Here is a 27,907-nt window from a genome sequence, read left to right as displayed (position 1 = left end):
CGGCGCCCAGAGCGCGAGGCGGCAGCGGGCGAAGGTCGCGAGGCAGCGGGGCTCGGGGTTGAGGCGCGCCCGGCTGAGGAGAGGCGGAGCGGAAAGGCCAGCGGAGCGGAGCTTTGGAGAGCGGGGCGGAGGGGAGGAGCAGGGGCAGGCCGACAGGGGCCTTCCAGGCCGCGCGGCGCGTGGCTTGGCGGGCGGTGAAGGCGCAGAGCGAGGGAGCAGCCCGGCGGAAAGGAGGGCAGCCGAGGGGCCGCGTCCCAGCATGGCCTCGGGTGGCGGCGGAGGAGCGGGAGGGGGAGCCGGCACCGGCGCCGGCGGCGGCGGCAAGATCCGGACCCGGCGGTACCACCTGGGCACCGCGAATCCTCCGTACCGCAGGAGCAGGCAGGTGAGGAGCGGCGGAGCGGGGCCGACCCTCTCTCGGTCCCCACGTGCGAGGCGGCGGGTGAGGGGCGGGAGGGCGGCCCCTTTTGTTCCCCTCGGTGCCGGCGGCGGGACCGGCGGGGAAGAGGCCTCACCGCCCGGCGGGAGGGAGCGGGAACAGGCACGGCCCTTCCCTCATCTTCACCCGCCCCGCGCTCCGCGTGCGGCCCGGGAACGGAGGGGGTGGGGAACAAAGGCCGGGAGGTTACAGCCCCTCTGAGCGGCCCGAGGAGCAGGAGGGGAGTATGTTGGTACCCAGTGCCTGTGGGTGCCCAGTGCCCGCTGGCTTCGTATGGTTGTGCCCGATCTGCGTCCTGTTCTTTAAAGGAGCGCTGAGTCTCGCGTGCTCCATTGACTGAGCGATGCTGTCCACGTGAGGCTGGCAGCACTTTGTGTGGAGCATCGCCGCGCTGACAGTGCTGAAAGCTCTGACTGAATCAGTGTTGAAGTTGCTGTGTATTTCCTGCACTGATAGTGCGTCTGATAAGCTTCGTGCTTGTGTTTAAAGTAATCGGCAGAGGTGGCTTCCTAGCTCTGCTGTTGTCTGATATCTAGAGGAATTTCTCAGTAGTTTTGTTTAAGCATAAACCTGTGCTGAGGGATGGATGTTTAATGGCTGTTTACAAGGGTGGATAGCGATACGATAAAGGGGAATGGTTTTAAACTGAGACAGGGGAGGTTTAGGTTAGATATTAGGAGGAAGTTTTTCACGCAGAGGGTTTGTGCCACACTGGAACAGGTTGCCCAAGGAGGCTGTGGATGCCCCATCCCTGGAGGCATTCAAGGCCAGGCTGGATGCACACAGCAGGGGGGTTGAAACTACATGATCATTGTGGTCCTTTTCAACCCAGGCCATTCTATGATTCTGCGATTCTATGTCTGTGGGTTCTGCCCTGGTAGTGGGTGCTGCAGAGCCAACATGTAGACTAGATCAAGAGTAGCTTGTTGGAGCGGGAAGCTGCAGTGGGTTAGTAAATGATGGACTGAGAGATGCTCTTATTATAGTGAATAGCTTTTTAACCGTATGAGTAGTGTAAACTCATATTACATAAAAGAATGAGCTCTAGGTAGGTAGCTAACTGACAACGAAGTTGAAATTGAAATTAATGAACATATGTTCCTGTTTTCAATATAAGGTTTGCTCTCCACAGGGGATCTGTGATTTATTAGTCTCAGTGATGAATTCAGGAGGACTCGAAAGCGATCAGCGCAATTTTATCTTGAAGTCATACCTCTGATTCTGATCATTCCCCTTCCAGCTTTTATCATTAAGTAGATTCACTTGAGTAGACCTGCTTGAGATGCTCACGGTCAAAATAGTGGCCCCAAAAACCCTTGGTCTCTTACTGTCAAGCTCTGAGGGTGACTGGGCACTCTGGGCAGCATAGCAGGCAGCTTTGAATCTCTGGGAAATCCAATTCCTTCTTTTTTCCCCACTTGTATGGGGATGATTAGGGGGATGATTAGCGGGATGCCAAGCTCATCACCATCTGCTTTCTGGGTGTTGTAATTTAACTGTTGTTCTTGGGGATTTTAGTCAGGTGGGAATTCTCCGATCGTCTCCAATATATGCTGCAGTCAGTCTTCTACAAAACACAGTGACAGCTTAGGAAGGCGTTTGCAAGAGGAGGTGCTGATGCTTTTTAAAGGCTATTAGTCATAGAGTTTGTTCAAAATGTGGTAGACCCCGCTTCAGTTTCCTTTTTTTGCCTGGAGCAATCAACCCACATCTTCCACTTTGCAGGCAGATATCCCAGCCGTCAAGCTGCGCGTTAGCTTCAGCTCTCCTGGTTGAAGCTGTGCTGCTATCCAGAAAAAGAAAGCGTGATTCACTGAGCCAGAAAGAGGATATATAAGAAAATGCTGCCCTCCAAGAATGGAGGTGTGCAGGCTCTGGTCCACGGTTTCAGAACTTGTTACTCATTTTACATTAGATGTTCCTGCAGCGAGCATCCAAAGCCTAGTATTTCCTGCCCATATGCTTGATGATTAATCTTTCGAACCATGCTTCATTATGCTTTTATTTGTTTGTTTTAAAGTCTAGTGCCTTTTTAAAATCAGCCGTAATAGGAAAGGTGAGCAGATGCAGTCTGGAGAAGAACGCTGGTGACTTGCAATTCATGTGCTGTCCTGGGGGATGGAGATACGGATGCTGATTGTCCCAGAAGTGAAGGAACTTAAACCATGGTGCTTTCCCTCCTGCCTTACAACAAAGGGCACCGTCAGTGGCTTTGTTATCAAACAAATGAGAAGTAGCAGCCTTACTAAGTAAAGGGGATACAGACTCTTCCACTGTGAAGGATTCCTGGTTGGCAGTCCTCAGAGCCAAAAGGGCCCTTCTGTATTTCTAGGTGAGGCATTCTGCAGGTAACATTTAGGAGTTCCTCTCAGCAACTGGGTTTTCCTAATGGCTGAATGACGACAGCTCCATGCTGTTTGTGTTGACTTTTGGTAACGCCATACTTGGCAAACGACCTGTTCAGTCAGCTGCCTCGTGCTGAAACATCCATCCTCATTCAGCACTACCTGAAGAGTGTGGACACTTGGCCTAAAGTCATGTATTTGCTCTGAGGGCTCAGTATGGTACAGCAAGGGACCTGTTGTTCCTGGCATGTGGGTTTCATCTCCTGGATGTGGCTGGAAGTGCTTTAAATGCTGGGTTGTCCTGGTCATTTAAGTAGGATGATGACTGCAATTACTAGGATGGGTGTGTTAATGGGATATCTGTTGACATTATTAACTTATTAAATATCTATATGATATCTCTGTGTTCTTATTGTTAGTTTTAGGTTTAGCTTTGCTGTTTTGTGTAGATGTACTGATTAGCGTGGAAGAAACCAGCAGGAGTTGCTACATATTTGTGATCAGTCTGATTCTGACGTCCTTGGGATGATACCAGAAAGATGAGAGGTGCATTTTCTGTGTGTCCTGATTGTAAAGCAGCTCTGCTTGGATGGATGAAGTTTAGTGTCACATGCGATGTCACGTAAGGACAGAGTAGTTATGGGATTGGGAACTTCCACTGTCTGCAGCAATGCCTGAATCATTGCATTATCACTAGATTCTATAATGAACATGGGCCAGTTATAAACTCGCACTTGATTTATGTCTGGGATTTCCGTGGTGTGCAGTGCCTGCAAGCAGTGGGCAGGATTTTTATAAACTGCTGGGTTTATTTGGGGATGAGATCTTGAAATCATGCAGAAAGTTCCTAGAATATCCTGTTGAGTAATGTAAGTTAGTTCTTGTAAATCTTAGGAGGGAAAATCTTAATCTATAAAAATACTTAATCTATTAAGAATGTCCATGGAGAGCTAAGCAAGTATGGCTATCGGTTTCATTCTTACCAATAGGATTATACCGCAAAGTGTGCTGAAGTGGTTGTGTTTACACTTGTATGTCTCTCTGCTGGTTTTGATTTAGTAGCAGGTGAGCACATCGGGCTCAATGTTTGTGAACTTCCAGAACTAATTGAATCATCATCCTTAAATGATGTTTCGTCTCTGTTCGAACAATATCAAATTGTATTAGCAAAACAGGTGTTTAAATCTAATACTTGGCTTTGGAGCGGCGTCGTATCCTGGTTGGGAAGACCTTAGCTGAGATGCTGACAGTTTTCCCTCACTGAAGCTGGCAGTGCTGTCAGTGGCACGACAAGCAGTAGAATCTGATTGCTGTCCCATTTTATGAATATTTTGATTTCTGTCTTACAAAGTGTTTTCACGACAGCCTTGGGGGCTAAGTGTTGGAGGAGAGCAATCTTAGTGAGCGGTGTCTTCAGACAGAAGATTTTAAAGTAGATGAAAGAATGGTCCCTTAGCTGGGACACTGACACGGCCTTCATTTGCCAGCCGCTCATCATTTCCTCCGTGTTGTTTATTCCTCCAGTCGGTAATTAGCATTGCTTCTTGCTTCCCTGCTGTGTGGGAACTGAGCTGCTGATTCAGAAGACTGAGGGTAGAGCACCACATTTCTTCTGCTTACCTGAAGAAGTTTGAGCGGAGCTATTTTGGATCAGCACGACTGCTACGGCAGCACTGTGTAACAGATTTAACATAAGCAGGATGGGTGGTTGGCTCAGTCAGCATGGCTCACCCGGAGATCAGCAAGGACCTCAGCATGGTCTTCTCTATTATTTGTGTAGACAGATTGGTGAAATACATGCTCATCAAGTAGACTGCCAGGTGGTTGGGCCAGACTAGCTGACCATTGGCCTTAAAGGGTTGTGATCTGTGCTGCTGAGGGACACTGACAGCCAATTGTTAAGAATCTCCTGGGGGTTGATATTTGGACTAATTCTGTTTTAGGTCTTTAGGAAGCAACAGGGACAAGAGAAGGGCATGCACCCCCAGCTGGCTCCTGGGTGACAGCAAACTTAAGGGGGCAATGTCCGAATGCTGAAGGGCAAGGCTGCAGTGTTTCTTGACAGTAGTGGGCTGACAGGAACCTTGTTTTGTTGGGGTATAACAACCCCATGCAGTGGTACAGGTTGGGGAAAGTGTGGCTGTAAAGCTGTCCAGCAGAAAAGGAACTGGAGGTGTTAGTCAACGGGCAGATGAACATGAGCCATCAGTGTGGCCAAGGACACCAATGACATCCTGGTCTGCATAAGCTTCGTACTCACTTCTATGCGTCACCACTTCAGGCTGTTACTCCCTCACCTCTGTTAGTGAAAGGGACTGGAATATTACAGAGCCCTTTAAAGCCAAGGCAGATGGGTCATCTGAAAATGGGGCCAAGGCGAGCAGGAACTAGCTTGTTTGACTGCCTGAAGCGTAAGTCATTTTGCAACTTGCTGATGCAGTGTTTGTCATAGTGGTATTCTAGATTATTTTACAAAAAACACTCATTAATTAAAAGATCCTCTCAACTATAACGTTTGCTTTTCTTTGTTGTTATTGGAGGGAATACAGATATATTCCCCTTCTTTTGACAAGAGAAGACCTGAAGTCATTTTTCTGCTGTCTAGGAAGTGGCACAGCACTAAAGCTATTGTGGTGGGGCGGTAGCACTGACGTTTTCAGGGCGGCAGTTCCTTTTGAGATTCTGTAACTCATCTTCTAATTGCACTTGGCATTTAATTATAGTGTCTCTGTGCGTGCTTGGCATGGTTGTGATTGCCATCTAGTGCATGGGGATAGGACTAGGGGTAATGGGTTGAAACTACAGCATAGGAAGTTCTGCACGAATGTGCGCAAGAACTTCTTTACGGTGAGGGTGACGGAGCACTGGAACAGGCTGCCCAGGAAGGTGGTGGAGTCTCCTTCTCTGGAGATATTCAAGACCCGCCTGGATGCCGAGCTGTGTGATGTGGTGTAGGGAGCCTGCTTTGGCAGGGGGGTTGGACTCGATGATCTCTAGAGGTCCCTTCCAACCCCTACAACTCTGTGATTCTGTGATCTTTTTTAAAGTAAGCATAGGCTCATGATAATCTCTACTTTTGTTGCAGAAAAAAATGTGTTTGTTAACATTTATACCTCTGGAACTAGGCTTAAAGCTACAGTTTTAACACACATGCTTGCTTTGCAAATACCTGTGCCAGCAGAAAATTTTCTTTCTCCTTGGTAAGGTTGTTTATTATTGTCTCCATAACGCTGCTGTTGGAAGGAGTTGTGCAAGTGTGTCCTGAAAAAATAGCTGACTTTGCTTTGAAGCTGTAGCTCTGCTTTGAGACAAACTCTTTTCTGTGTGAATTGGGTCTCGTGGCTCCTTCCCCTCTTAGTGCTCTACCTCTGCTTGTCTCTAAGGTATCAACCAAAGATTAAAACTCTTCATCTGCACCAGGCATGTGGTCATTCTAATATCACAGCTGCTGTAATATCAGCCTTAAGTATTCACTATGATAGTATGCAAAGCTGCAGAATACATACAGATTTGTAGAATTGTATGCTGTTATCTACTATCTGAGTAAATCTCTGTGCAGTGACAATCTTTTTTGTTTGGTAGTGGTAAGATAATGGTATTTAGAGATCCACTTACGTTTGAGAGATGCTCTTGATTCTGTCAGATGAACTGTGGAGAAGGCACGTGGCCAGAAATATGTTGCCCAGGGCCCCGTCCAACCTGGTCTTGAACACCTCCAAGGACGGGGCATCCGTGGTGTCACTAGGATTTAAGCTATAGTTACATGCTGGTTTACATACAGGAGCACACCATACACTGGCTTTTTGCACTCGGATGGAAGTGATGATGATGGGCTGTCGTCTTCCTGCTGGAAATCTGCAGGCAGTGCCAGAATGCAGAACAGCACCAGTGTCCCTGGGTGTTCATTCTAGAGCTGGACTAAGAAAGGCTCGTTTATCACTATAAGAAGGAAGTACTGGCATCTGAAAGCGTAAACCCTTCTTCGTGGTCTTTGGAAGTAAAGTTGTACTAGTCCGGTTGCCTTAAATAGTTGTTTTTTTCCACTGTCGTATAATTGATGACATTCCTGTAACATATTGTTCTTATTAAGTCATAAGTTTTATTGTCTGTTTTCTAAATGAAATATCAAACTCTGCTGTCCTACATCCAGATTGAAACCACTCCCTAAAGGAAAAGAGCACGGCGAGTTCGGAGCCATTCTGCATCTGTGCTGCTGCAGGAGACAACCATGTCACATTTCCATTTCTGTCCTTGCTTTTGCATTATCACCACTGTAACGAAATAGTGAGCTGTTGCAAGCTGAAGGTGAAATTCTGGCTGAGTTGGTTTGAAGCAGGCCTGGTACGGCTGTCCATGGTTGTGTATCTGTGGATATTTGCTCAAAGGAAGGTCTTGCTGCTTCTTTATCTTGTCCTGCTGCCCGATATTTCTCTTTCTCCTGAGCCATTTTCGTTGCACTGCGCCAGCTGAACTCATTAGTCCAGCAGAGAAACATGCGCTTTTTGCCAGATTAACAAATTCAGCTAGTAAGGAGAGCAGCCTGCTGCGCCAGAGCTGGCACCGGGTAATGTGGGGGATGGAAGGAGCCTGAGTTCTGTTGGCTATTGGCTTTTATTTCTTTATATCAACCATTTCAGAAAATGGTGTTTCAAAGTAGTAAATTAGGCCACCTGCTTGCTTACTCTTGGGTGCCTACAGCACATCATTTGTTTGGAGTCGCATCCCAAGGCAGCGAGCCTCTGAGCTGCAGCTGTAGTTACTGTTGCTGTGGTGGTGCATGTATGTGTTGGTGGAGACATACCCAGCAGTGCTGCAGGTGCTTGGGGGGTACCATGTTCGAGGAGCTGTTGTAAATACCTGTTCATAAGCTATTGGATCTCTTCTCCACGTTCTGTGTTTTGTTCTGCTTTCCTGCCGCTGCTGTTTTCAGATGAGCTTAGCGTGTGAGTGCATTTAACATCAGCAGACAACTGCTGGAACTGAGAGCAGCTTTCAAACTGCTGAAATCAGTGAGTTAATTCTGAATCTGCTGAAGGACCAAAACGTATTCACTGACCAAATTGCTGCTACTCACGGTTTGGATTCTCCCTGTCACCGTATCACGTTTCAGAGCCTCCCAGGCCAGTAGCAATGAGGAACTACAGAGCTGCCCTTCCTCTGAGCACAGGGCTGGCACCAGAAGAGTTTTTGTGCGGCAACACATTGGGCGTATGTCTAGTGAGTTCAGGTGACAAGGGAGGGCCTGGTAAGTAACTGTGGTGTGAAGAGGTGAGGGGTGAGCATTTCACAAGTAAGTCTTGTTATAAAATGAAGCACGTCTGTTTCTTGGGTTGTTTCCTTTTTTCTGCTTTGCATGCATTGCCCAGTATATTCCAGGAATTGTAAGAATCATTATGTATTTTTTTTGTAATGAAATCAGCTTGGAAGTTGTAAGTGAAATAAACACAGGTAGCGTTTTACTTGTATTTGATTTACTTCAGCATATGCATTGGTCACCATGTGGATTGATGGGCTCAGGCCAGTTGTATGAGGTTCATTGAGACCAATTTTGCTCACAACAGCCCCATGCAGTGCTACAGGCTTGGGGCAGTATGGCTGGCAAGCTGTAAGGAAGAAAATGATCTGGAAGTGCTAGTCAACAGCTGGCTGAACGTGAGCCAGCAGTGTCTCCAGGTGGCCAAGAAGGCAAATGGCATCCCAGCTTGTATCAGAACTAGCGTTGCCAGCAGGAGTAGGGGAGTGATCATCTCTCTGATGAGGCCACACCTCAAATACTGTGTTTGGCTTTGGGCCCCTCACTACAAGAGAGATGTTGAGGCCCTGGAGCACATCCAGAGAAGGGAAACAAAGCTGTGAAGGATTTGGAGCACAGGTCTTATGGGGAATGTCTGTGGGAACTGGGGTATTGTTCTGTCTGGAGAAGGCTACTCAGGAGAGACCTCATTTCTCTCTACAGTGACCTGAGTGGACGTTGTAGCCAGGTGGGAGTTGGGCTCTTCTCCCAGGTAACTAGTGATAGAATGAGAGGTAATGGTCTTAAGTTGCACCTGGGGAAGTTCAGGTTGGATATTAAGAAAAATTTCTCCTCTAAAATAGTGATGAGGCATTGGAACAGGCTGTCCATGAAGGTGGTGGAGTCATTATCCCTGGAGGTGATGGAAACAAATGGAAAGAGATCGAGGGGAGAAACAGTGAAAGAATAGATGAAACAAAGGTGAAAGAGATTTTCCACCACATTCTTGGATCCAGTGTTGTCTTGAGTTGGAGCCTTGCTCTGTGGGTGGAGACTCAGCCAACAACAAAATGTGTGTGTTCACCATCAAGTATTCCAGTCGTTTAGAGGATGCCGTTGAGGTGGCAGGTCCCTCACATCTGTTCAGCAAGGGAGTTCTAGAAGATAACAGAGTTTTTGACAACGGCCTCTGGTGGTTGTGCACCCTCTCCTCAGTAAGATGCCATGAAGGGAAGCGGGTAAATCTGCTCATTGCCCTGCCTCTGCAGGACCCAGTTCTTCTCTTTCTCGAACTCAAGTTGTTGAGTCAGTTTCTACTGACTACATGAAGCAGTGCCTTTTGTGAAGGAAGGCAGCCCTGGGTGCTGTTTGTGTCCTGAGCATTTGCTCTTTTTTTGCAAATATTATCCCGTCTGATTTGTCCCAATGCTCTTTCATTGGTAGCCCTGGTAAAAAGTGAAGTGTGTCAGGGAAAAGGGTGTAAATAAGGGGCTGGGGGATTAGAAGGAGCCGCTCTGCTGACACCTTGAGTTGAACTGCTTGTGAACTCTGGCATCATCTGCATTTGTTGCAGGGAAGCTGAGGCTTAGCATATAAGAGAATAGCATCATTCTGAGCATTTCGTAGTCGTGTGCATTTTAAGGTAGTAATTGCGATTGATGTGTTCATTCCGTGGTATCCTGTGTGGTTCAAACTGTCCACGGGTATTTATTCTGTCCTTGTGCAAATAAACAATAGAATTACAGATCATTAGGAAAAATGTCTAATTGTGAATTAGGATGACTTTCTTCCTGCGAAAAGGCTTTTTGTTTTCTACTTTTTCCTCTTCTCTTACCTCCCTCTCAGCTCTGGATTCAAGGATGTATTGGTGTTTATAATTCTTGTATCTCGGTTTTTGCACTGTTTTCTGTGGAATACTTCAATGATACAGGGCTTTATTTTGGTTATTTGGGTTTGTTGTTGTTGTTGTTATGTGTGTGCATGGTTGTTATCTCAGAATTTTGTTAGACTGTAGCTAGCTTCAGCACGTTCAAAGCATATTATCAATTTTCTACACCCAAATAACAAGTTCAGCTGGGGAATTCTATTTCCCAAACCCAGAAAAGTGGTAGAGCAGGCCTGTTGGTACAGAACCAGCCAAAACCTGGATGTACCCGTTAGCAACATATTTTTTTTGCTGAATTCCATTCACTCTTGTGTCACTTCTTGGTTTTCAGTGTTGGAGTTGCTGAGTCAGCCTTCATGTTTGCTTGTAGTGTAAGGAGCCAAGCAGCTCCATGGTTGTCAGCAGTGCGAGAAGGAGTGCTGCAAGTGATTGTCTGCCTGTGGTTGAGATTTGACAGAAAGGGATGCTAAAGTTTCCAGGGAATGATAGCAGATACAATGATCCTCACTATCACTGCAGATAACTGCTGAGCTTCTGTTTTAGGTGGTTTCCAATGGAGTGTGTGGAGGAAGAGTTGTGAAACAAGTATGTAGATGAGGAGTTATGTAGAAATAGTTTCCTGGTGGCCTTGTGAATTGACTCTGATGGAAGCTTCGGAACTGTGAATATTAATAGTTAGTCAGAAATTAATATTAGGGAAATTTTAGGCATCCCAGAAGCATAGCAATCCTACACTTAGGATCAAACTCTTGCATCTTACTCTTGTCTTTGAGGTTTGTGGAAGATTGTATCCCAGCATATGCTGTTGTCTGTTTCTGTAATTAAAGAAGCATTTCTTCTTTCAAGCAGGGAATCATTAGCAGAATGACGGAGTCGGTGAAAAACATTGTACCAGGATGGCTACAGAAGTATTTTAATAAAAGTGAAGATGAATGTGCAGATACAAATGAATCTACAAACCAGGAAGAGAATCCAGTAAATTATCATCACGATTGTGGAGATGAAGATACCATAATGACCGATGGGAGAGTCACGCCTGAACCAGCAGGAATTAATCTGGAAGGTATGTGAAAAATCATGTGGTGTTCTGGTTATCTCTATTTCCTCACAGATTTCTGGTTTCAAATCTAAATAACCAAAGGAATTTGCTAAGAGGGTTTTTGATGTAATTAAAATCAGCCCCTCCTCCGCAAGTTAACAAAAAAACCACCCAAACCTCAAAACAACAGTTTGTGAAACTGTCTCTTAGCTTTAAACTGTAAATACAGTTGTAAAGCACAGAACTTACAACTCTTGGAAGCCGTCCGTTGACTTCATGTACTCTATTAGTCAGGGAGGAAACGTTGAAAATACTCACAAGTGTGCTAAATTGTATTTTCTGTTTTATTTTTTAGAAGACCTGTTAGACTTTGTCTAACTGCCTTAGGCAGTTAAAAACATTAATTTGTTTTGAAGTCCTGAAAACAAAAAGTAGATTCCAGAATGGCAGAGGAAACATTTCTTCTCATGTCTTGATTTTTAAAATTTTATTTATTTTTTTATTTGTTTATTACTTTTTGGACTGATCGATTTAGTAAAGCTCGTTGTTAGCTTAATAGCGAGCTGGGGAACTCATGCATGTGATATATTATATTATTTTTAGAATATTCAGTAAAATTAAGATATGTGTTAGTATCTAGGCTGTTGTCTTTGAAAAGATATTTGGACTCTTGGCAGAGACTTGCAGCCTCTGTACTATGTTAAAAATTCATCTTTGTTTTAAATCAGGTTCCTCCCACTGGTTCTGTAGTCGTGCTGTGTGAATTTGCGTGTGCTTTCAGTTGGGTTCCTCTTTGATAGCTGTTGGGGGAACTTATCTTTTAATAAGGAAAGTAGTTTAGTCTGAGCATGTAAAGGTAATTGTAGATAATGCGGAAAGTCGGTTGCTCTGGAATAGATAATAGATAATGTCTTCATGACTGAGGAGCGTGTGTTGGCTTTTCTACAGGACTGTGTGAAAGGACCTTTTAGTAAGAACAGCTGCACAGCAAACTTATTAAGTCCAGAATATCGGAAGCAGGTGGACCGTGTGGGACCTCTGCTAGCTTATGTTGCTGTCTGTGTATGTTACTTGCTATATTTCAGTTTTTTGTTTAAGATTAGTTATTACTGCAATTTTAGAAATATGTATTTCTTCAGCTCTGAGATACCTACGTGCTACAGCATGTATTCCTTGCTTGGCCAATAAACTGTCAAGCAATACTGTCCTCATAATCTGCTAATGTTTCAGAGAACTGATTAGTGCTACAGCAGTGGTAATGAGGATTGAACTAGCTAGTTTAAGCTTCAGTGCAAGTATCAAGGGGAGAGCGGCTCAGAATCTTTTGAATTCCCAGGATTCCTGAGAGAGTGAACTTTCATCAGGCAAGATATTTATTAGTAGTCCTGTTCATTCAGCATCTTGGAGCTGTGAGGCCACCCCCTCCAGGCCACTGGCAGTGTTTGTTGACCCTTTGGTTCCAGAGGAAAACATGCTTACTTGTTTCTTGACTTAAAATCTCCAAAGTTTATGGATAGGAGATAATGTTTACATGTGGCATGACCTGATTTGTAGATTTGTTTGGGAAGGAAAAATAAAAAGTACTGCAAACATTCATTTTCATGTTGTATTCAAACTAATGTACTGAGATTATGTAAACGGCAGTGTTGTCTGCAATTTGCTGCATGGTCTCAAATTTTGGAAAGTTTATTGCAAGCTTTTCATGCAAGAGGAAGGAGTCTGTATGTTTGATTTAGTTAAAGATCCAGTGTTGAAGTACTTGAGCATGAAGTCAGGGCCCGGTGTTGTAAAGCCCCGTAATTAACTTCTTCTTAATGTGATATTAATACTCAGAATTGCAAGTAGTGTTGCTGTTATAGTCACACAGTTGAAACTCTATCTGGATGAGGAAGAAGTTAAATTTGGCTTCTCTATTTTTGTGCTTAGATCTTGGCAATAGCTTGACTGTTGATAGAAAACAGATTTTGGCTTCTATGAGCTCGTCTATAGGAAAGCTAATCGTCTCCCTGTTTGTATTTAGAACCATCCACGAGTAGATCAGCATTGAACTGTTCATCTGTATTAACGAGGCCCTCTCTTCATTGGGGCCATTTGAACTGTAACGTGTCAGATTACACTGTGCCACCCTGTCAGCCCTCTACATCTTCTTCACTTGGCATTGGCAATCCTGGACTGTCTCTAGTAAAGGAAATAAAAGATTCTACCTCTCAGCACGATGATGATAACATCTCAACAACTAGTGGCTTCTCCTGTAGAGCATCTGAGAAAGGTAATTTTCATATTTTTTTTAGGCTTTAGTGTAATTTTTACATCATGTGAAATACTTTGCATCCATTCATATTCCTCATCAACTTAGTAAATAAGTGAATGTCAACTTTGGAAGTGAGAATTGCATTTTATTTTTAGTGTTTTAGAAGTATTTGTTTCAGTCAACGTTTTAATGTAACTGTGTTCAGAAGTGCATTATGAGACCTTGGTATTACAAAAAAAATCAGTTCTGATTTACCCACTCTCAGCTAGTTGTATGTAAATATTGAACTGGGATGGTAGCAAGTGAAAGTGAATTGCTTTAGCTCAACAACTAGGTTTATTGCTTAGAAGGAAAAGCTACTGTCCAACAGACAGCTAGTGAGTAACTACAGGTGACAAATGGCAATGCAGGTTGTTTTGTTGTGTTTCACAAAGAGCAGATAAAGGAACTATTCTGACTGTGCAAGTTTTGAGCTGCTTTTCTGGCCTTTCTTGAAAGAAGGCTTCAGCTGTCAGTGCTGCCGTGTTTTATGCTGAGTTCACTAAGGAATGATTTTTGTATTAAAGAGCTTAGGTCAGTGTGATCCTTAATAACGGGAGTTCTTTTTGTCCTCGAGGCTTTTATATCCAGTGTTTGTCTTTTTGGCAGATACCGCAGTTTCAAAAAATAATTCAGCACCACTGCTCTGGTCCGCAGAAGCTGAAAGATTTCATTCCCTCACCCAACATTCTGCGTCTAATTCAAAGAAACCTGCATTCAATTTATCTGCTTTTGGAGCTCTCTCTCCTGTAAGTACTGCACAGTATTTGTTTTAATCATTTGAAATGCATACCCATTTTACTGACCAGTTACCATGCTATGTTTCTATAGACGCTTGGAAACACTTCTGTCTTTAAGACAAGCCAGCTTGGAGACTCTCCATTTTACCCTGGAAAGACCACTTATGGTGGAAGGGCTGCAGCTGCAAGGCAGACAAAAGTGCGAGCTGCTCCTTATCAGGTAAGAGAAAATCAGTGTGGTAAGAAATTGTGGTTGAAATATTAAAGTAGCACTGTAGCTTTGAGAGGGGAGCCAAGAATGTGGCAACAGCTCCTATTCTTCCCTCTTTGCCTACAAGAGCAGAAGTTTAAATGGCAATTGTTATTCAGATTATTTTAATGGTTATTATGTAAGTATTTGTTGGAATGAAGGAGAATGACTGTTAAAGCTAGATGTTTGTAGTTGGGATTTCCTCTGTTAAGTCTTTAAAAATATTCCATTTGAGTGCTGTTGTATACCTCTAACTGTATCACGTTAAAATAACGTCATGCAATTAGAACAATGACAGCACAACACTGAAAACTTGTGCTTATAGTAGCAAAAGCTGCAGTGGTCAGACCTGTCTGATATTTATCTGTAGAAATTACACAATCATATCTATGCTCATGCTATGAATAAATTGTATGAGGCTGTTTGCTCTTTACTGTATCTAGAATTAGCATTACAGATCCTTTGTTCTAATATTGAGAGGAGCATGCAGGACTAAATGCCAATCTCGAGGTGAACAGTAGCATTCTTTTTTCTTTTAATGTTTCGCACTGTTCTTGAAAAGAGTTATTTGCCCATAAGAGTTCTTGGTGTTCTGAAATGAAGCTGTAAATGAATGCTGACAACTCTTAATAGCTAGAGTGCAAGTTTCTGATGTATGGGAAACCTTGAAAACTTGTTTTTAAAACTTCCTGAAAGCTGGGAGCCCTCTATGATCAGTTATTTAAACTTTTTGCAGTGTAACTGTAGGTTATACTGAAAATAGGAACCAAAATATTAGGCTTTTAAAGGAGACAGTAGCCTACTTATTCCTGTATGCTGTGGATTACAGCAACATACTGAGGAGAGTCCAGAAGGCCACCAAGGTGATGAGGGGTTTGGAACACCTCTCTTGTGGGAAGAGGCTGAGAGAGCCGGGCCTGTTTAGGGAGATCTCATCAGTGTCTGTAAATCCTTGAAGAGCGGATGCCAAAAGGGTGAAGCACTGGTCTCTTTTCAGTGTTGCCTAGTGCTGGGACAGGAGTCATTGGGCACAAACTGGAACACTGGAGGTTCCATGTAGATACCAGGAAGCACTTCTGTGCTGTGCAGGTGATGGAACATTGATACAGGCTATTCAGAGGCTGTCGAGTCTCTTCCTTGGAGGTCTCCCTAAGATGTCTGCATGCAGGCAAGAGAGAAGTAGAACTAAAAACTCCTGGTTGTGGTTATATACACTGATTTAAAGATGGTATTGTACCATCATGAAACTCCTGAGGTCTGTGTTGTTAGTGAAAGCGCTGTCTGGATCACAAGCCTTTGCTTCAGTTCAGTTTTCCTAATTACTGCTTCAGAGACACCGGCAGTCATAACATCTTCCATCTTTACTTTCTACACATATGGGCTTCTTGTTTTTGTTTTATCCCGTGTGCAAGATGTATTGGAGACCCAGTTAAACTGCTATAACTCAGAATGTTTTTTCATTGTCTTGAGCTCCCAGCGAATGCGTTTTTGTCTGTCATCGGAGAATATTGGTTATATTGTTCGTGTAGCCTGGGGCCATAAAATACACGTGTGTTTAACTCAAAATTGAACAGCATGACAATTACAATGTTGTTTTTTCAGACACCAGTAAGGCAAATGAAAGCTAAACAAGCAAACGTGCAATCCTATGGTGTGACGAGTTCCACAGCACGGCGCATCCTGCAGTCACTAGAGAAGATGTCAAGTCCTCTGGCAGTAAGCAGCACTCCTTTTAATATATTAGTAAAACTTAGTAGATGTGCCAGTAAAGAATGAAAGTCTTCCCTATGTTGAGCCCTGTTTAATTTATTGCATTATTTTTTCCACAGGATGCTAAAAGAATTCCATCTTCTGTTACCAGTCCACTGTCTTCTGTAAGTTGACCACCAAACCTATTGCATGAAACCCTCTCTCAGGGAAAAAAAACAACTCTAATATTTGGGCGTTCTTTTTTTCTCTTAGCCTGTGGACAGAAGCGTGCTGTGTATCACGGGCTTCCATTCCCCACGAAAACAGGTAAGAACCAGGAACGTCTTAAGCTGAGAAATTGTCTTTGCTTCAGTGCTATCACAAGAAATTTCACAAACCTCGGTGGCAATGTATGCATGAGTACAAGTTAATGTTAGCATTACAGTTATAAATTCATGTCTTGGTTGTGTAGCTAAAAAGTGCCATTCTGCCTGCACTAAATGAAGAGCTGTGAAGATTACTCAGGTTAAACATTTATGTGATCTTTGTGTGGTGGTGTCTTGATATGTCAAATGAAGAAACAACTTTCCTAGAGTGCATAAAGTGGTTTTGTCTTGTTCTGCATCTTGGAGTGAAGCTGTGTGTTAAAATTCCTATTTAGGAAAGCTTGATCTTAAAGAAATTATCACAGATAGCAAAGTAATGATTGAGTGGTCATACAGATTTTGTGCAGGCTTCTGTGTTGATTCAAGCACTGAAAAAGAATACTTCTGTTTACTATCACCATCCAGATAACGAGAAAGAAAACTGTTAATTTCTGTCCTTTATACAATCCCTTGATCGGTGTATAATTAAGTTTACAATCACTTCAGAGTTTCCAAACATCTGAGACTTCCTGCACCTTCTTTTTGTCGTGTGCTAAATTGCAAGATTATTGAAAATAAAGTACAGCTTGTTACCCAATTAACTGCAAGCAAATCTGGTGTGAATTCTCAGTTAAACTGTAGAACCACACCTGTGATAAGGCATTAAGAAAGATCTGCCAAATTTGCAACAGGGAGCTTGAAGTTGTCAGGCAGTAAACGAATGTTGCACACAGCTGTCACTGGGTAAAAGGAGATAGACTGTCTGTTCACAATACTAGGATTCATAATATTTGGCAGGAGAAGGGTGGCCCGTGATGAAAACAATTATTTGTGAAGGACATGGCTCTCCGTTTTCCTGCTGAAGTGAGCGTGTGGTTGACAGAGCTCTTGTACGCTCAGGCAAAACTTTTGCAGTGGGTAGCAGTGATGTATGTGGCATTTCACTTATTTCAAGGATCTGCACCAGACAGAATAGCTCTTGGTGTACTGAACAGCTAACTGGGCAATACTTTGAACAGGGAAGTTAAAGTACTTTAAATCTATTTAGTACAAATCTAAAATGTTAGATGACATATTAGTGAATGAGATTAATTTAATATTATTTGACAACATTTTTTACTTTTTGCTCTACTGTTTGTTTGGCTCTGTAGGAGGAAAATCTATGTAGTATGTAGCTCAGAAGGCCCTATCAGTTGCTTAATGCTTTGAATGATAAATCAATGGGTTAAGCTAGTAAAAACTATCACAGTGTAGGCAGAGGAAGAGAGGGGAGTATTGTAGGAACATGAGTTATTTTGGTTATGGTAGTGTGAATTGTTTTGTCTATGAAACTAAGTGCCAAAGTTTGAAATGAGATTTAGTCAAGCTTTGGCTACTTCTATGTAGCTTCTGTGTAGCTTTCTGGACTTGATCTCTGGTTTTCTGGTGATTTCCCTCTGTGAGTTGAATGCATTTAGAGTTGAGTTCCAAGACTAATAGGATGTTTATAGTTCTGTAAATGTTTTCATCCATAAATACTGCAGTTAGTTTTGGTGCATGAAAGAATAAATTGATTATCGCTTCCCTTTCTAAGATGGAATCTCAGCATCCACCTGTTCAAAGAGTGGTGACACCAAAGGCAATCTCTCTGTCAGGAGTTCTGGCCCGTTATGTCAAGCCATCTCTGACTCCATCTGCTGATTGTAGCAAAATTCACCAGAGAGTAGATACAAAGCACAAAGTAAGTAAATTTTGCAGCCCTTACCTGCCTGGAATGTTTCTGACCAATTCCTATACCGAGATGTTCTTTCTTTGCAGAGTGTACTGCTAGTACATTTGGGATATGCATTAAAACTGTGGGAACTACTGAGAAATAGGTTGAGTTTTTCTGGATTAAATTACATTTTTGGAATGATTAAGTGGCTTGTGGTTGTTTCACAATGTAATGATGTACTGTAGGATCAGGTTGTTTTCAGTGAAAGAATATTAAAAGACAGAAGCGACATTTTCCTTTTGTATCCTCCTGTACACAAAGTTTTCTTTATGTTTTTCTTTCTGAAAAACCACCGCATTCCCAGTATTGGTCTGAGTGTAAAAATGGCCCGGTGTTAAATCTGTGGACCTTATAGGGAAGAGATGAAAGTGGACGGTCATTTCTGATTAATTACTGCTTTGAAACCTCTCAATCTCTGTATCATTTAGCCAGCATAATCTTTCTTTAGAAGAGTTCTAAAAAAGAGCATAGCTGGAACTGCTTGGGTTTTTTTGGGGAGGGAAGGTTGTACTGTTCTGTTTTGTTCTTTGATAAATGATATAACTGAAGCCCTTTTTAAGGGTCGGTAAACTAGCACTAGCTTTATTAACAACTTGATTTGATTCCCTACCATGCAATACTATTATCGTTATGTTTTGTTTAATTATGTTCTTTGGTAGAGAGTTTGACAGATGTGGTTAACTGTTCTGTCAGTTCATCCTCGATGCAAAGAGAAGCAGCAGTACTTGTTTTAGCCCCCAAATGTAGCTGAGCTGTACCTAGAATACTGAATTAGGGAACGAGATTTATTAGCTAGAGGTGTATTTAGTGGTATAAATTAAAAAGCTAGCAAACAAAAATACAAAAAAAAATACGAGTCATTGTCTTTACTTTGCATATAGTATATATCTTCAGCTAAATCTTGAAATAATTTGCAGGAAATGAAAGAGAAGAGTTTGCCTTTAGAACAGCGTGTAGAACCATCTGAAAGGTATGACAGATCTATTAATTTAAGACTAACTTGTATGAAGAAAACTGTCTCCTTTGTCACTATGTTCTGCCTGTATGTCTCTTAGAAAACGCAGTAACAGTTCTCAGTAATGGGAACAAGAATTCTGTATTTTGAGAGCTGTAAAGTCTAAATCACATTTGAAGATCAATATAAGTTTGAAAAAAAATTTGTTTTTAAGATTGGAAGGAAGATAAACAAGAAGAAAATTAGATTATCAGTGATGTATCAGAAATGATTTCTTTCCCATGTCTATATCCTTAGTAGGATAGGAAGATTGGAAACAAGGTTTGTCATTGTAGTGGAAATGCTAAGTCACAGCCTGAAGCAGTGACTGAGCACCTGATGGGGGAGGCAGGGCCAACCCAGGTGAGCTCAGGTACCTGCAGTGCACCTCAGTGACCAGAAGGAGTGTGGAGCCAGACCTTATTTAAGGGTTGGCAGTGGAGGTGAGGGTATCTTGCTGGAGATCCCTGCCTGCCTGAGGCCTTCCAAGGGCAAGCAGCTTTTTTACTTTGTTTCTACATCCATGGCTGCTGCATTTGGGATTATCTTCACTTTCTGTAGCCTAGAACTTAGCTACCCTGCTGTCATTGCTGTGTTTTCCATTGCACTGTAGCATTACAGTTACGATGCTGTATCTGCAGAAAGAGTATTTGCTATTGGACGCCTATTTTTCTTTAGGAAGTAAAGACAGTTTAGTTTTCACTTCAATGAAGTCTACAATGTAAGAAATTTCACTTTGGCAGATATTCTGTAGTTTATCAGTTTACTTATTGGCAATGGAACCATTTATCCATCTTGATATTCTCTGGAGTAAGACCTATTAGTTTTAGTTAGGATGAGAACCCGGAGCTTTACAGAACCTTTTGAGGCCAAGTGCCAGCTTGTTCCTAAAACGAAGTTCTCAGGGAGTTAACAGTTGTAATTGTCCAGAGGAGATTGATCTGTGCTATACTGCTTACTTGGTTTAGGTAGGTAGGATGAGTTCTCCAGATGACGTCAATAGCTTTCCTTTCTGGACTAATAGTTTGTTCTGTAAAGCTTGACTGAAGGCACTTTGCACTCTAAGGTTACCTTTTAGGGTGTGGATTTTTCTCTTCAAACAACAGTAACAGGGCTCTGTTCATCTGCCAAGCAATTCCAGTGTGGCCTGGGGCATTCTTTGGCTCATAATAAAAAACAAAATGAAACAACCAACAAAACAACACCTCAATGCTTTGATTTGGCATTTAAAAGTATGACTTCACAGCAGCTGCCTTGTCAGGGGTGTGAGAGGTTGGCTTTAAGGTTTTGGTCTTAATGAAAAGAGGCGTTCAGTTTGACTTGTGGTTTCATTCCAAACAGCTCTGAATCGTCTTTTGTTGAAATCCATTCTACTCCTCCATGTAGAGATTCAGAATACATACTGCATTTTATTTTGTACGCAATGTTTATTGCACTATTGCAATGTTGCAGTGTCTTACTTTTTGTCCATAGAGTAGATAAGCTGGCATACTGGTTAAACTATTTTCAACTTACAAAGGGCTATTTGTTCTTTAAACTTGCCTGGTTGTGGGATGGATTTACTTGAAGCCTGACAAATGTCTTTGCCCCTTGAAGCTGATACGTGTTAAGAGAAAGAGGGAAACAGACTATTATATGCAGGCTATAGTTGTCTGTACAAATATCTATTTTGACATAAGACTTTTTTCAGAATTCTGATTGACTGACAGTTTGGTTTAGAGAAAAGCCTGAGCTTTATGGCCTTAGGGATCTGGCTTCCCCTCAACAGTTACAGTGCTAATCAAGCTGCTTTCAAGTGTCTGACAAGTTTAGACTGATTCTTTTCCTCAGTCTTCCAGAAACTGGACCGGGTATCTTCCAATGTCAACTAATAGATTACTTTAACAACTGATGGGATAAGCATTGATATAATGATTTATTTTTTTTTCCCAGGGATATTTCATTTTGTTGCCACAGTACTTCTGATGTTATTTCTTATTTCACTTCTGGTTTGGGGTACGTTTTCTTCTCTTAACCACTTGCATTGGGAAATCTTTCTGGTTTTGATCTAGGCTTTCATAATAAACAGAGAAATGCCTTTGTATGCATTACAAAAGGGATCTGTGTTCGTGTCTGAAAAGACTTCTGGAATGTTGGCATAGCCAAACACCTCTGCTGTTCCTGCTGATGGCCACATAAAAGCCTGAGCTGCTTCTCAAACTTCTTGCCATCTTAAAGGCTTGCTCTGCTGTTGGCGGTGTTTCCCTTATGTGCATATGTGCACTTTTTGTGTATTTTCATGAGTTGTTCTTTTTATATCCTTGTAGAGTTAATGTTTATCACAGAACTGGAGAACCAGTCCACGTCTGGGCTAATTAAAAGAAACATTAGAAATTATCGATATGAATCAGCTGTTCTATTTCAGGTCTTCTGGCTTAGTCATTATTTCCATATGGATGTTGCAACTTTATGTATGTCATTTTCCTTCCTGTTCTTTTTTAAAACTTGATTTTCTATATAGCAGTAATTGTATTTACCGGCATTTAGGAACTTTTGAAGCAGCTTAACTGTTTCTTCTGATTCTGATGAAGAGGTTTCATTTCAAGGACTAATGATGGCTACAATAGCTCAAAAAGAAATTGACAATTTTTTCTTATTTTTCTTTCCTTTTTTTTTTTTTTTTAAACCCCATCCCATGTGTTGTTATTCAGTGCTAGCAATTCGACCTACCCCAAATTCAGTACTCCTGCATCCAATGGTCTGTCTTCAGGAGTAAGTGGTGGTGGCAAGATGAGAAGGGTAAGAGGAGTGCACTACGTATCAAAGTCTGGACAAGAACAGGTAGGTGACTCTTGCATTGATTGTTGTCTTTGAGATGACTGAAGTATATCAGTTTTATTGCCTCATAGTAAATGATAAGAATGCAGCCTTAGGATTTTTTCTTGTGGGTTTCAGAGCAAACTCGTATTTACTTACTCTGAACCTTGCTTATGAAGTTCTGAATTGGTAGTTCTGCTACGCTGGAGATTCCTCGTACTAGGAAGTTTCCCACTAGCAGTTAAATGAATGAATCCTAAGAGTAGGAATGTTTTGGTGGAGGTTTGTATGGTTTCTATAATGCAGCGATACTTGAAACAAGTGTCAAGTATGTAAACAAAGCTTATTGAATTTATTCTTTCCTGTTTAAGTCTTGTACGGGCCAGGAGTCCAAAAGAGAATTAGAAAATGGTGTTCTGCATGTCTGCTAATGATGACTTAGGATTGCTGATACTTACTGAACTTGTAGTGAAAGGCTTTTTTTCCTGTTTTAAGGGGAAAAGATCTATTTTATCAAACTGTAGCCACAAATATTCAAGATTATTTTTCTGATTGGATGTTATCTGAGCTGCCTATGACTGTATCTTTAGTGTCAGTCTTTATGTTGGTCTTTTAGCTGATGCAATATAAAGAAATCATAAACAATGGAGTATGTTTATGTAATTGAAATAAAATAGTGATGCAGATAAAAATAGCTAAGTTCCATTAACTTTTCAGACCATAATAGTGAAACACTTGTAAGTCGTAGGATACGCTTGAATGTCTGTAGTACCAATTTATCCCTCTGCTTAGTCATTCATTTCTATTTAGATCTTGGTGCTTCTGTGCAGCCTGTGATTAGATTGGCAGTTCTCATTTAAACCCTAACTCATTCAGTCTTGGTTATCAAATAGCTTAAAAGGCAAGAACAAACGCTGTTGTTTTTAAGATGTACTGATATATGATTTGCATCCTTACATGTGGTATAGGCTGGATTTACCAGAGTAAATGTTCTTTCATCTGTAGTTTTCTTTGTAGGTATTTTGTGTTTTGCTGTGTGGGTTCAGTACACAATACTTTAAATGTTATATTTGTTCCAAATTCGCTGTTGTAGCGAATCAGAGCGGAGCAGGATGAGAAAGTAGCATGTTTTGTAAAAGAGAAAAATTTTACTTTACAACTCTAGGAAGTGGAGGAACCGGTACTCCCAAAAATATCCCTACCCATCAGTACTGCATCTCTGGCTCCATTCAACTTTAGTTTTCTGACTAGCAGTACTGTCTCATCGTCACCAAGCACTGTTTCAACATCAGTGATGAACAAGGTGAATCTATGTTGTATGCTATAAATGCTTTCCTGTATGAGTCTGTATCTGCTCTTTTGCAAGTTAACTTCTGTGGTGCTCATGAAATTAACTGGTGTTAGTTCATACTGAGTTGACTAAGTCAGAGTTGTATTGCAGTTTGGAGAGAAAAATGCAGTTTTTTGATTGTCAGTCTTAGACTTGCAAATGTCTGGTTTGGTTTTGGAACTGTGGCAGAAAATGAAGTTGCATCAGCTTCTTTTGCATTTAAGAAATCAGATGAGAAAAAGGACGAAACTCCTGCAGCAAAGAGAGGCTTCTCTTTTTGTAACGTGGAGTCGGCTCCTGCCTCGCAGTTTGTTTTGGGAAGGACAGAAGAGAAACAGGATTCTGTCAGTTCTGCTCCTCCGTTACTGTTTGGGAAGAAAGTTGAGAATGAAGAGTCAAAGGCACAACCTGTCTTTTCCGTTGGGCAGCCTGAATGTACCAAAGAAGAAAGCACAGCAAAACCTATGTTCAACTTCAGCTTTGTTAAACCATCGGAGAAAGAAACTGAGCAGGCAAAGCCAACTTTTTCATTTGGGGCCCAAGCCAATACTTCAGGTAAGCAGAATATCTTTTGTCTTCAGTTGTCTAAGTCCCTCAGATGGTACCTCTGAAGTCATAAGTTACAGAATCTGTAGGAGTTGCTGGGTTCATGTACTGGAGCTTTAGAAAAAGCTTAATTACTCTGTGCAGTGTGATTTGTGTTCCAGTTGTTGACGTATAGACAATTAGTAGAATTCCTGTTTTGATTTCAGTGAGTTTTAAGACTAGGTTTAGACAAAAAATATATACATATTGTCACACATTAAGGAACCTGTATTGCATCCCACATGAGCATGGATGGTTTGTATGGTTTCTGTGCTAGCAGCATAGTTGGTGGTACAGTCTTTAGCGTGGTGACAGAGGCCTCATGCGATGGTTTTCATAGTGAAAGGGGATGTGAGGAGGTGTCTCATTCATGTGTTCTTGCAGCTGTGCTGCTGCAATTTACTGCCATGAAGGTGTGGAAATTGCTTAATAGGTACTACACAGTTTTGTGCATCTTTAACCTTCTGAAAGAGCGGGCTGAAAGATTTTAGTAACAATTGCCATGTGGAAGAATTCTGATTCTGATTTCATGACTTATCAGCCATGGTTTGCAGAACAGCGTTCATTACTCACTTCTACTAACTTTGGAAGTTATAAGGGAAGGAACAGAGAGAATAAAAGCAACGCATGGGGTTATGGTTCTTATGATTGAGTTGAAGTTCTGGAGTTTGATTTAACCAGGGAAATTTGATGAAACACCTTGTGTAAAAATGAGATTTTAACGAGCCTTCTTCAGCACAGTAGAGAGTCCCTTAAAAGTGGCATAGATGAAAAGGGTCCGTAACCTCTGGAAAAAACAGCAGTGGGAAATCAAGAACAGGGTCAGGTGTAATACTGAGAGAGCAGAAGCTTAGGGAAAGCTGAAGAACTGCATGCTTTAAAAGATAACTTTAAATGTAAAATTGCACTCAGTACTTTGTGACAGTTCTGTAACAGGGGGCTGTTCTCCGTGGCTCCCAAAAGCAGGTCTTGAAAGTACTGAATTACAGTGAGCTTAAGCCAAAAGAGTGAGGCTGCAGGATGATGGGCTTAGCCAGCTTTAGGGCTGTAGGCACAGGGCTGTAATTTCAGGAGAGGCTACAAAAGCAGCTGTACCACTGTGGGTTTTTTTTTTTTGCTGTGTTATTTAGCAAACTACAGAAGTGTTGCAGGTAATGCATGTTGTTCTTCTCAGAGCATCTGAAGAATAGTTTTGTTTGAGGAGCTGAGATGTACTGGTTCATTCTGGTTCCAGTTGTTATAGCCAGTGCGTGGTGTCCGTAACTACTAAAGCCTAGAACTGTGGTGGTGTCATCATTCTTCACAATTCTCCCATTCCTTTAATTGCACATGGCAGCGATCAGTGTATTAAACCTGGATTTTATGTAATCCACAGTAGCTGGATAATAGTTGAGACATCGTCCAGCATTTCTCCTTGTACAGTAGCTGGAACAGGGTCTCTCTGTTGCGCTTGGTTTGCCGTTTTGCAGCGTTTTATGTTCTGTTCTCCCTCTCAGATCAAGGAGCAGCAAAGCCATCCTTCAGCTTCTTGAGCTCTAGTTCCTCCAGCGCAGCCGTACCTGCCACTTCAGCCAACAGCAGCAGCCTGTTTGGCAGCATCACTTCTTCCTCCAACCCTGCACCAGTTCCCACTCCCTTTGTGTTTGGGCAAGCCAGCAACACTGTGAGCAGCACCGCTTTTGGCAATTCTGCAGAATCTACAGCATCTCAGTCATTTGGCTTCTCTCAAGAAAACAAACCCACCACCACATCTTCCACCACTGGAGCAGCAGTTAATCCATTTGTCTTCGGTTCAGGAGCCAACAGTAGCAATGCAGCAAGTTCTGGCTTTACCTTTGGAGCCACGGCCACATCGAGTTCAACAGGTACATTTAAGCAGGTGCTTTTGTTTTTGCTCTTAGATCACAAAAGTGGAGCAGGGAAAGAGTGTTTCCTGGAGAACAGGTAGGGAAAATGCGTGGAAATGGAGAAAAGTAGTGAATATTTACATCCAACAATATATAAACAGTGCTAATGCTTGGGGCTCAGGTCAAGTTTTGAGGCAGTCTGGGAAATACAGTTTAGGGATCAACTGGCTGTGGTGATATTTTGTGCATTGGATAATCCTTTACTGGCTTTCATTTGCATAGGAACTTGTCATTGTGAGAATGAATTTCCCTCTTCTCAGTATCCATCCAGTGCTGAAGGTTAAAAGTTAGTTTTAACTTGAATTTTTCTCTCCCATACCTAAAACTCTTCGAGCGTTGTAAATAACATCAAGATTTGTACTATCCACCCTTCACAAGTGTATATTACAAACACAGTATTGATATATGCAGCTGCTGCTTTGTAAAGCGTGACTTCTAATGAGCACGATAGCCAGTCCTTCGTTTTCTTGGTCTTCATAATCTTCAAATCTTCATAAAAGTACTGGAATGCCTTTTAGTCCGTCTTAACTTCTGTTTTCCTTCCTGGAAAAACAATCAGCCATTCCGAGTTACGTTGCAGCAGTTGGTATTTTTATGTTGCGTGACGTCTGCTTAAATTGCATTTAGATTAATAGCGCTATTTAGAAGGTCTCTTTTTGCTCAGCAGAAGTGTGTATGTTTGAAGTCACAGCTCAGTCCTGTATTTTTTTCTCATTATTTCTGCTGGCCATGCAGAACCAAAGCAGCTAATTGAATGAGCTTGTTTGCTATTATATGGAGAGACAGAATTATTCTGGTAGCTCAGTTAGGTCCCTGCAAGCCTGATGTGGTCTCCAGAAATTGATAATTGTAAACATTTGGATGAGGAAGGGGTGCAGTTGCTTATGAGAGGAAAGATTGGCATTCTCCTCATTCTAATAGATCAGGAGCTGTGTTTTGAACGCTTAAAATAATACAAATAAGTGAGTGAGTGTTCTTTACCCGTGGTATAAATAAGTCTTAGTAATACAAATCAGCTTGTGCTATTTGTGGGAGCCTGCTTCTAGAGCATGAATGGCTAACAGTAATTTGAGTCTAGACAACCCGTGTTTGAGGTGTGCGTTGTCTGACTCCTTTAAGTATGCTGTTTTTCATGTAACTTACAAGAAAAGGTAGGATTCCTATCATGAATGAGGTGCTGTTTGTTGTTTTACCTACTTGGCTGCAAACATAAAGCTCTGTAACAAACAAAACAACTCAGCACATACTGAAATTTCTCTTCTTTTCCTTTAGGGTCATCCTCTACATTTGTCTTTGGGTCTGGGTCTTCAGCGCCTGCTGCTGGACCAGCATTTGGTGCCAGTCAGCTACCAGCATTTGGCCAGAGCCAGGGCTCCGGCCAGCCAAATGCTCCCAGCTTTGGATCCTTGTCGACATCACTGTTTTCATCTGGCTCTCAGCCTGCGCCTCCTGCCTTCGGCTCTGTGACAAGCAGTACTGTGTTTGGACAGCAATTGAGCCAACAGCCAGGTTTTGGCTCCGGCACCTCCAATGCTGGTGAGTGTTGACCATCCTTTTCGTTTCAGGTCTCAAAGAGAGCTTGGTTAGTCAGTGAGTTGGTTTCCATGAAGTGCAGCTGAAGTTTAGTGAATGAAATTACTTCTGCCTTTTGTACATACTCTACTGTAAGAATTGCCCTCCATAGAGGGAGTAGACACAGGGTTAAGTATTTTGCATCTGATTCCTTACTGCCGGAGAGGTACACTACCTTCACCAATAGGTTGTACATTGTTGTATATTGTGGTGCATGCAGCCATAGAGTAATGGCAGTACAGGTAGCAGCAGACAGTTCCTTAGCAATTTGCCAGCAGTCTAAAAATCTCTTTATGATGCTCTACTGAAACAAATGACGTTGTCTAGGTGTTGTTCCTGTTGTAACTTAGCATTTCTGGTAAACCTCCCTCCCACCCCAAGCTGTGCCGCCTTGAGCAAGGTCTAAGCAATGTATGTTAGAGGTGGTGGGAGGAAGGAGGGGAGGACTTTCCTGGAAAGAACAAACTCAAATTTCAACTTTCTTATTCCCTTCTCCTTCTACCCCGTCTTTCTCAGGTCCCGTATTCCAGTTTGGGAGTAGTACTTCTAATTTCAACTTCACGAGTAACCCAGAAGTATTTACTTTTGGTGCAAATCCTCCTGCACCGGCAGCATCGGTACAACCTTCCGGCTCTTCAGGATTTTCATTCAGCCAACCTGCAACGTTTACAGTGGGGTAAGAGACCAAATCAGAT

At 42.2% G+C, this 27,907-nt stretch overlaps 1 protein-coding gene across 1 annotated transcript; it reads left to right on the top strand.

Moving 5' to 3' along the window:
- The first annotated feature begins 190 nt into the window (after window positions 1-190).
- Window positions 191-27,907, top strand: LOC146755453 (nuclear pore complex protein Nup153-like). Its single transcript, XM_085525506.1, has 16 exons — window positions 191-385; window positions 10,749-10,965; window positions 12,962-13,210; window positions 13,841-13,980; window positions 14,063-14,191; window positions 15,824-15,937; window positions 16,051-16,095; window positions 16,184-16,237; window positions 17,849-17,995; window positions 18,946-18,998; window positions 21,713-21,842; window positions 22,984-23,138; window positions 23,243-23,703; window positions 25,230-25,598; window positions 26,913-27,176; window positions 27,729-27,907. The coding sequence occupies exons 1-16, from the start codon at window positions 260-262 to the stop codon at window positions 27,890-27,892; spliced, it is 2,817 nt and encodes a 938-aa protein (XP_085381632.1). The 5' UTR covers window positions 191-259; the 3' UTR covers window positions 27,893-27,907.

Source organism: Coturnix japonica, chromosome 32, assembly GCF_054131305.1.
Source record: "Coturnix japonica strain WE chromosome 32, WE-NBRP24, whole genome shotgun sequence".
NCBI lineage: Eukaryota > Metazoa > Chordata > Aves > Galliformes > Phasianidae > Coturnix > Coturnix japonica.
Note: the sequence above shows the minus strand (reverse complement) of the source record. Positions and strands in the feature narration are given on the sequence as shown.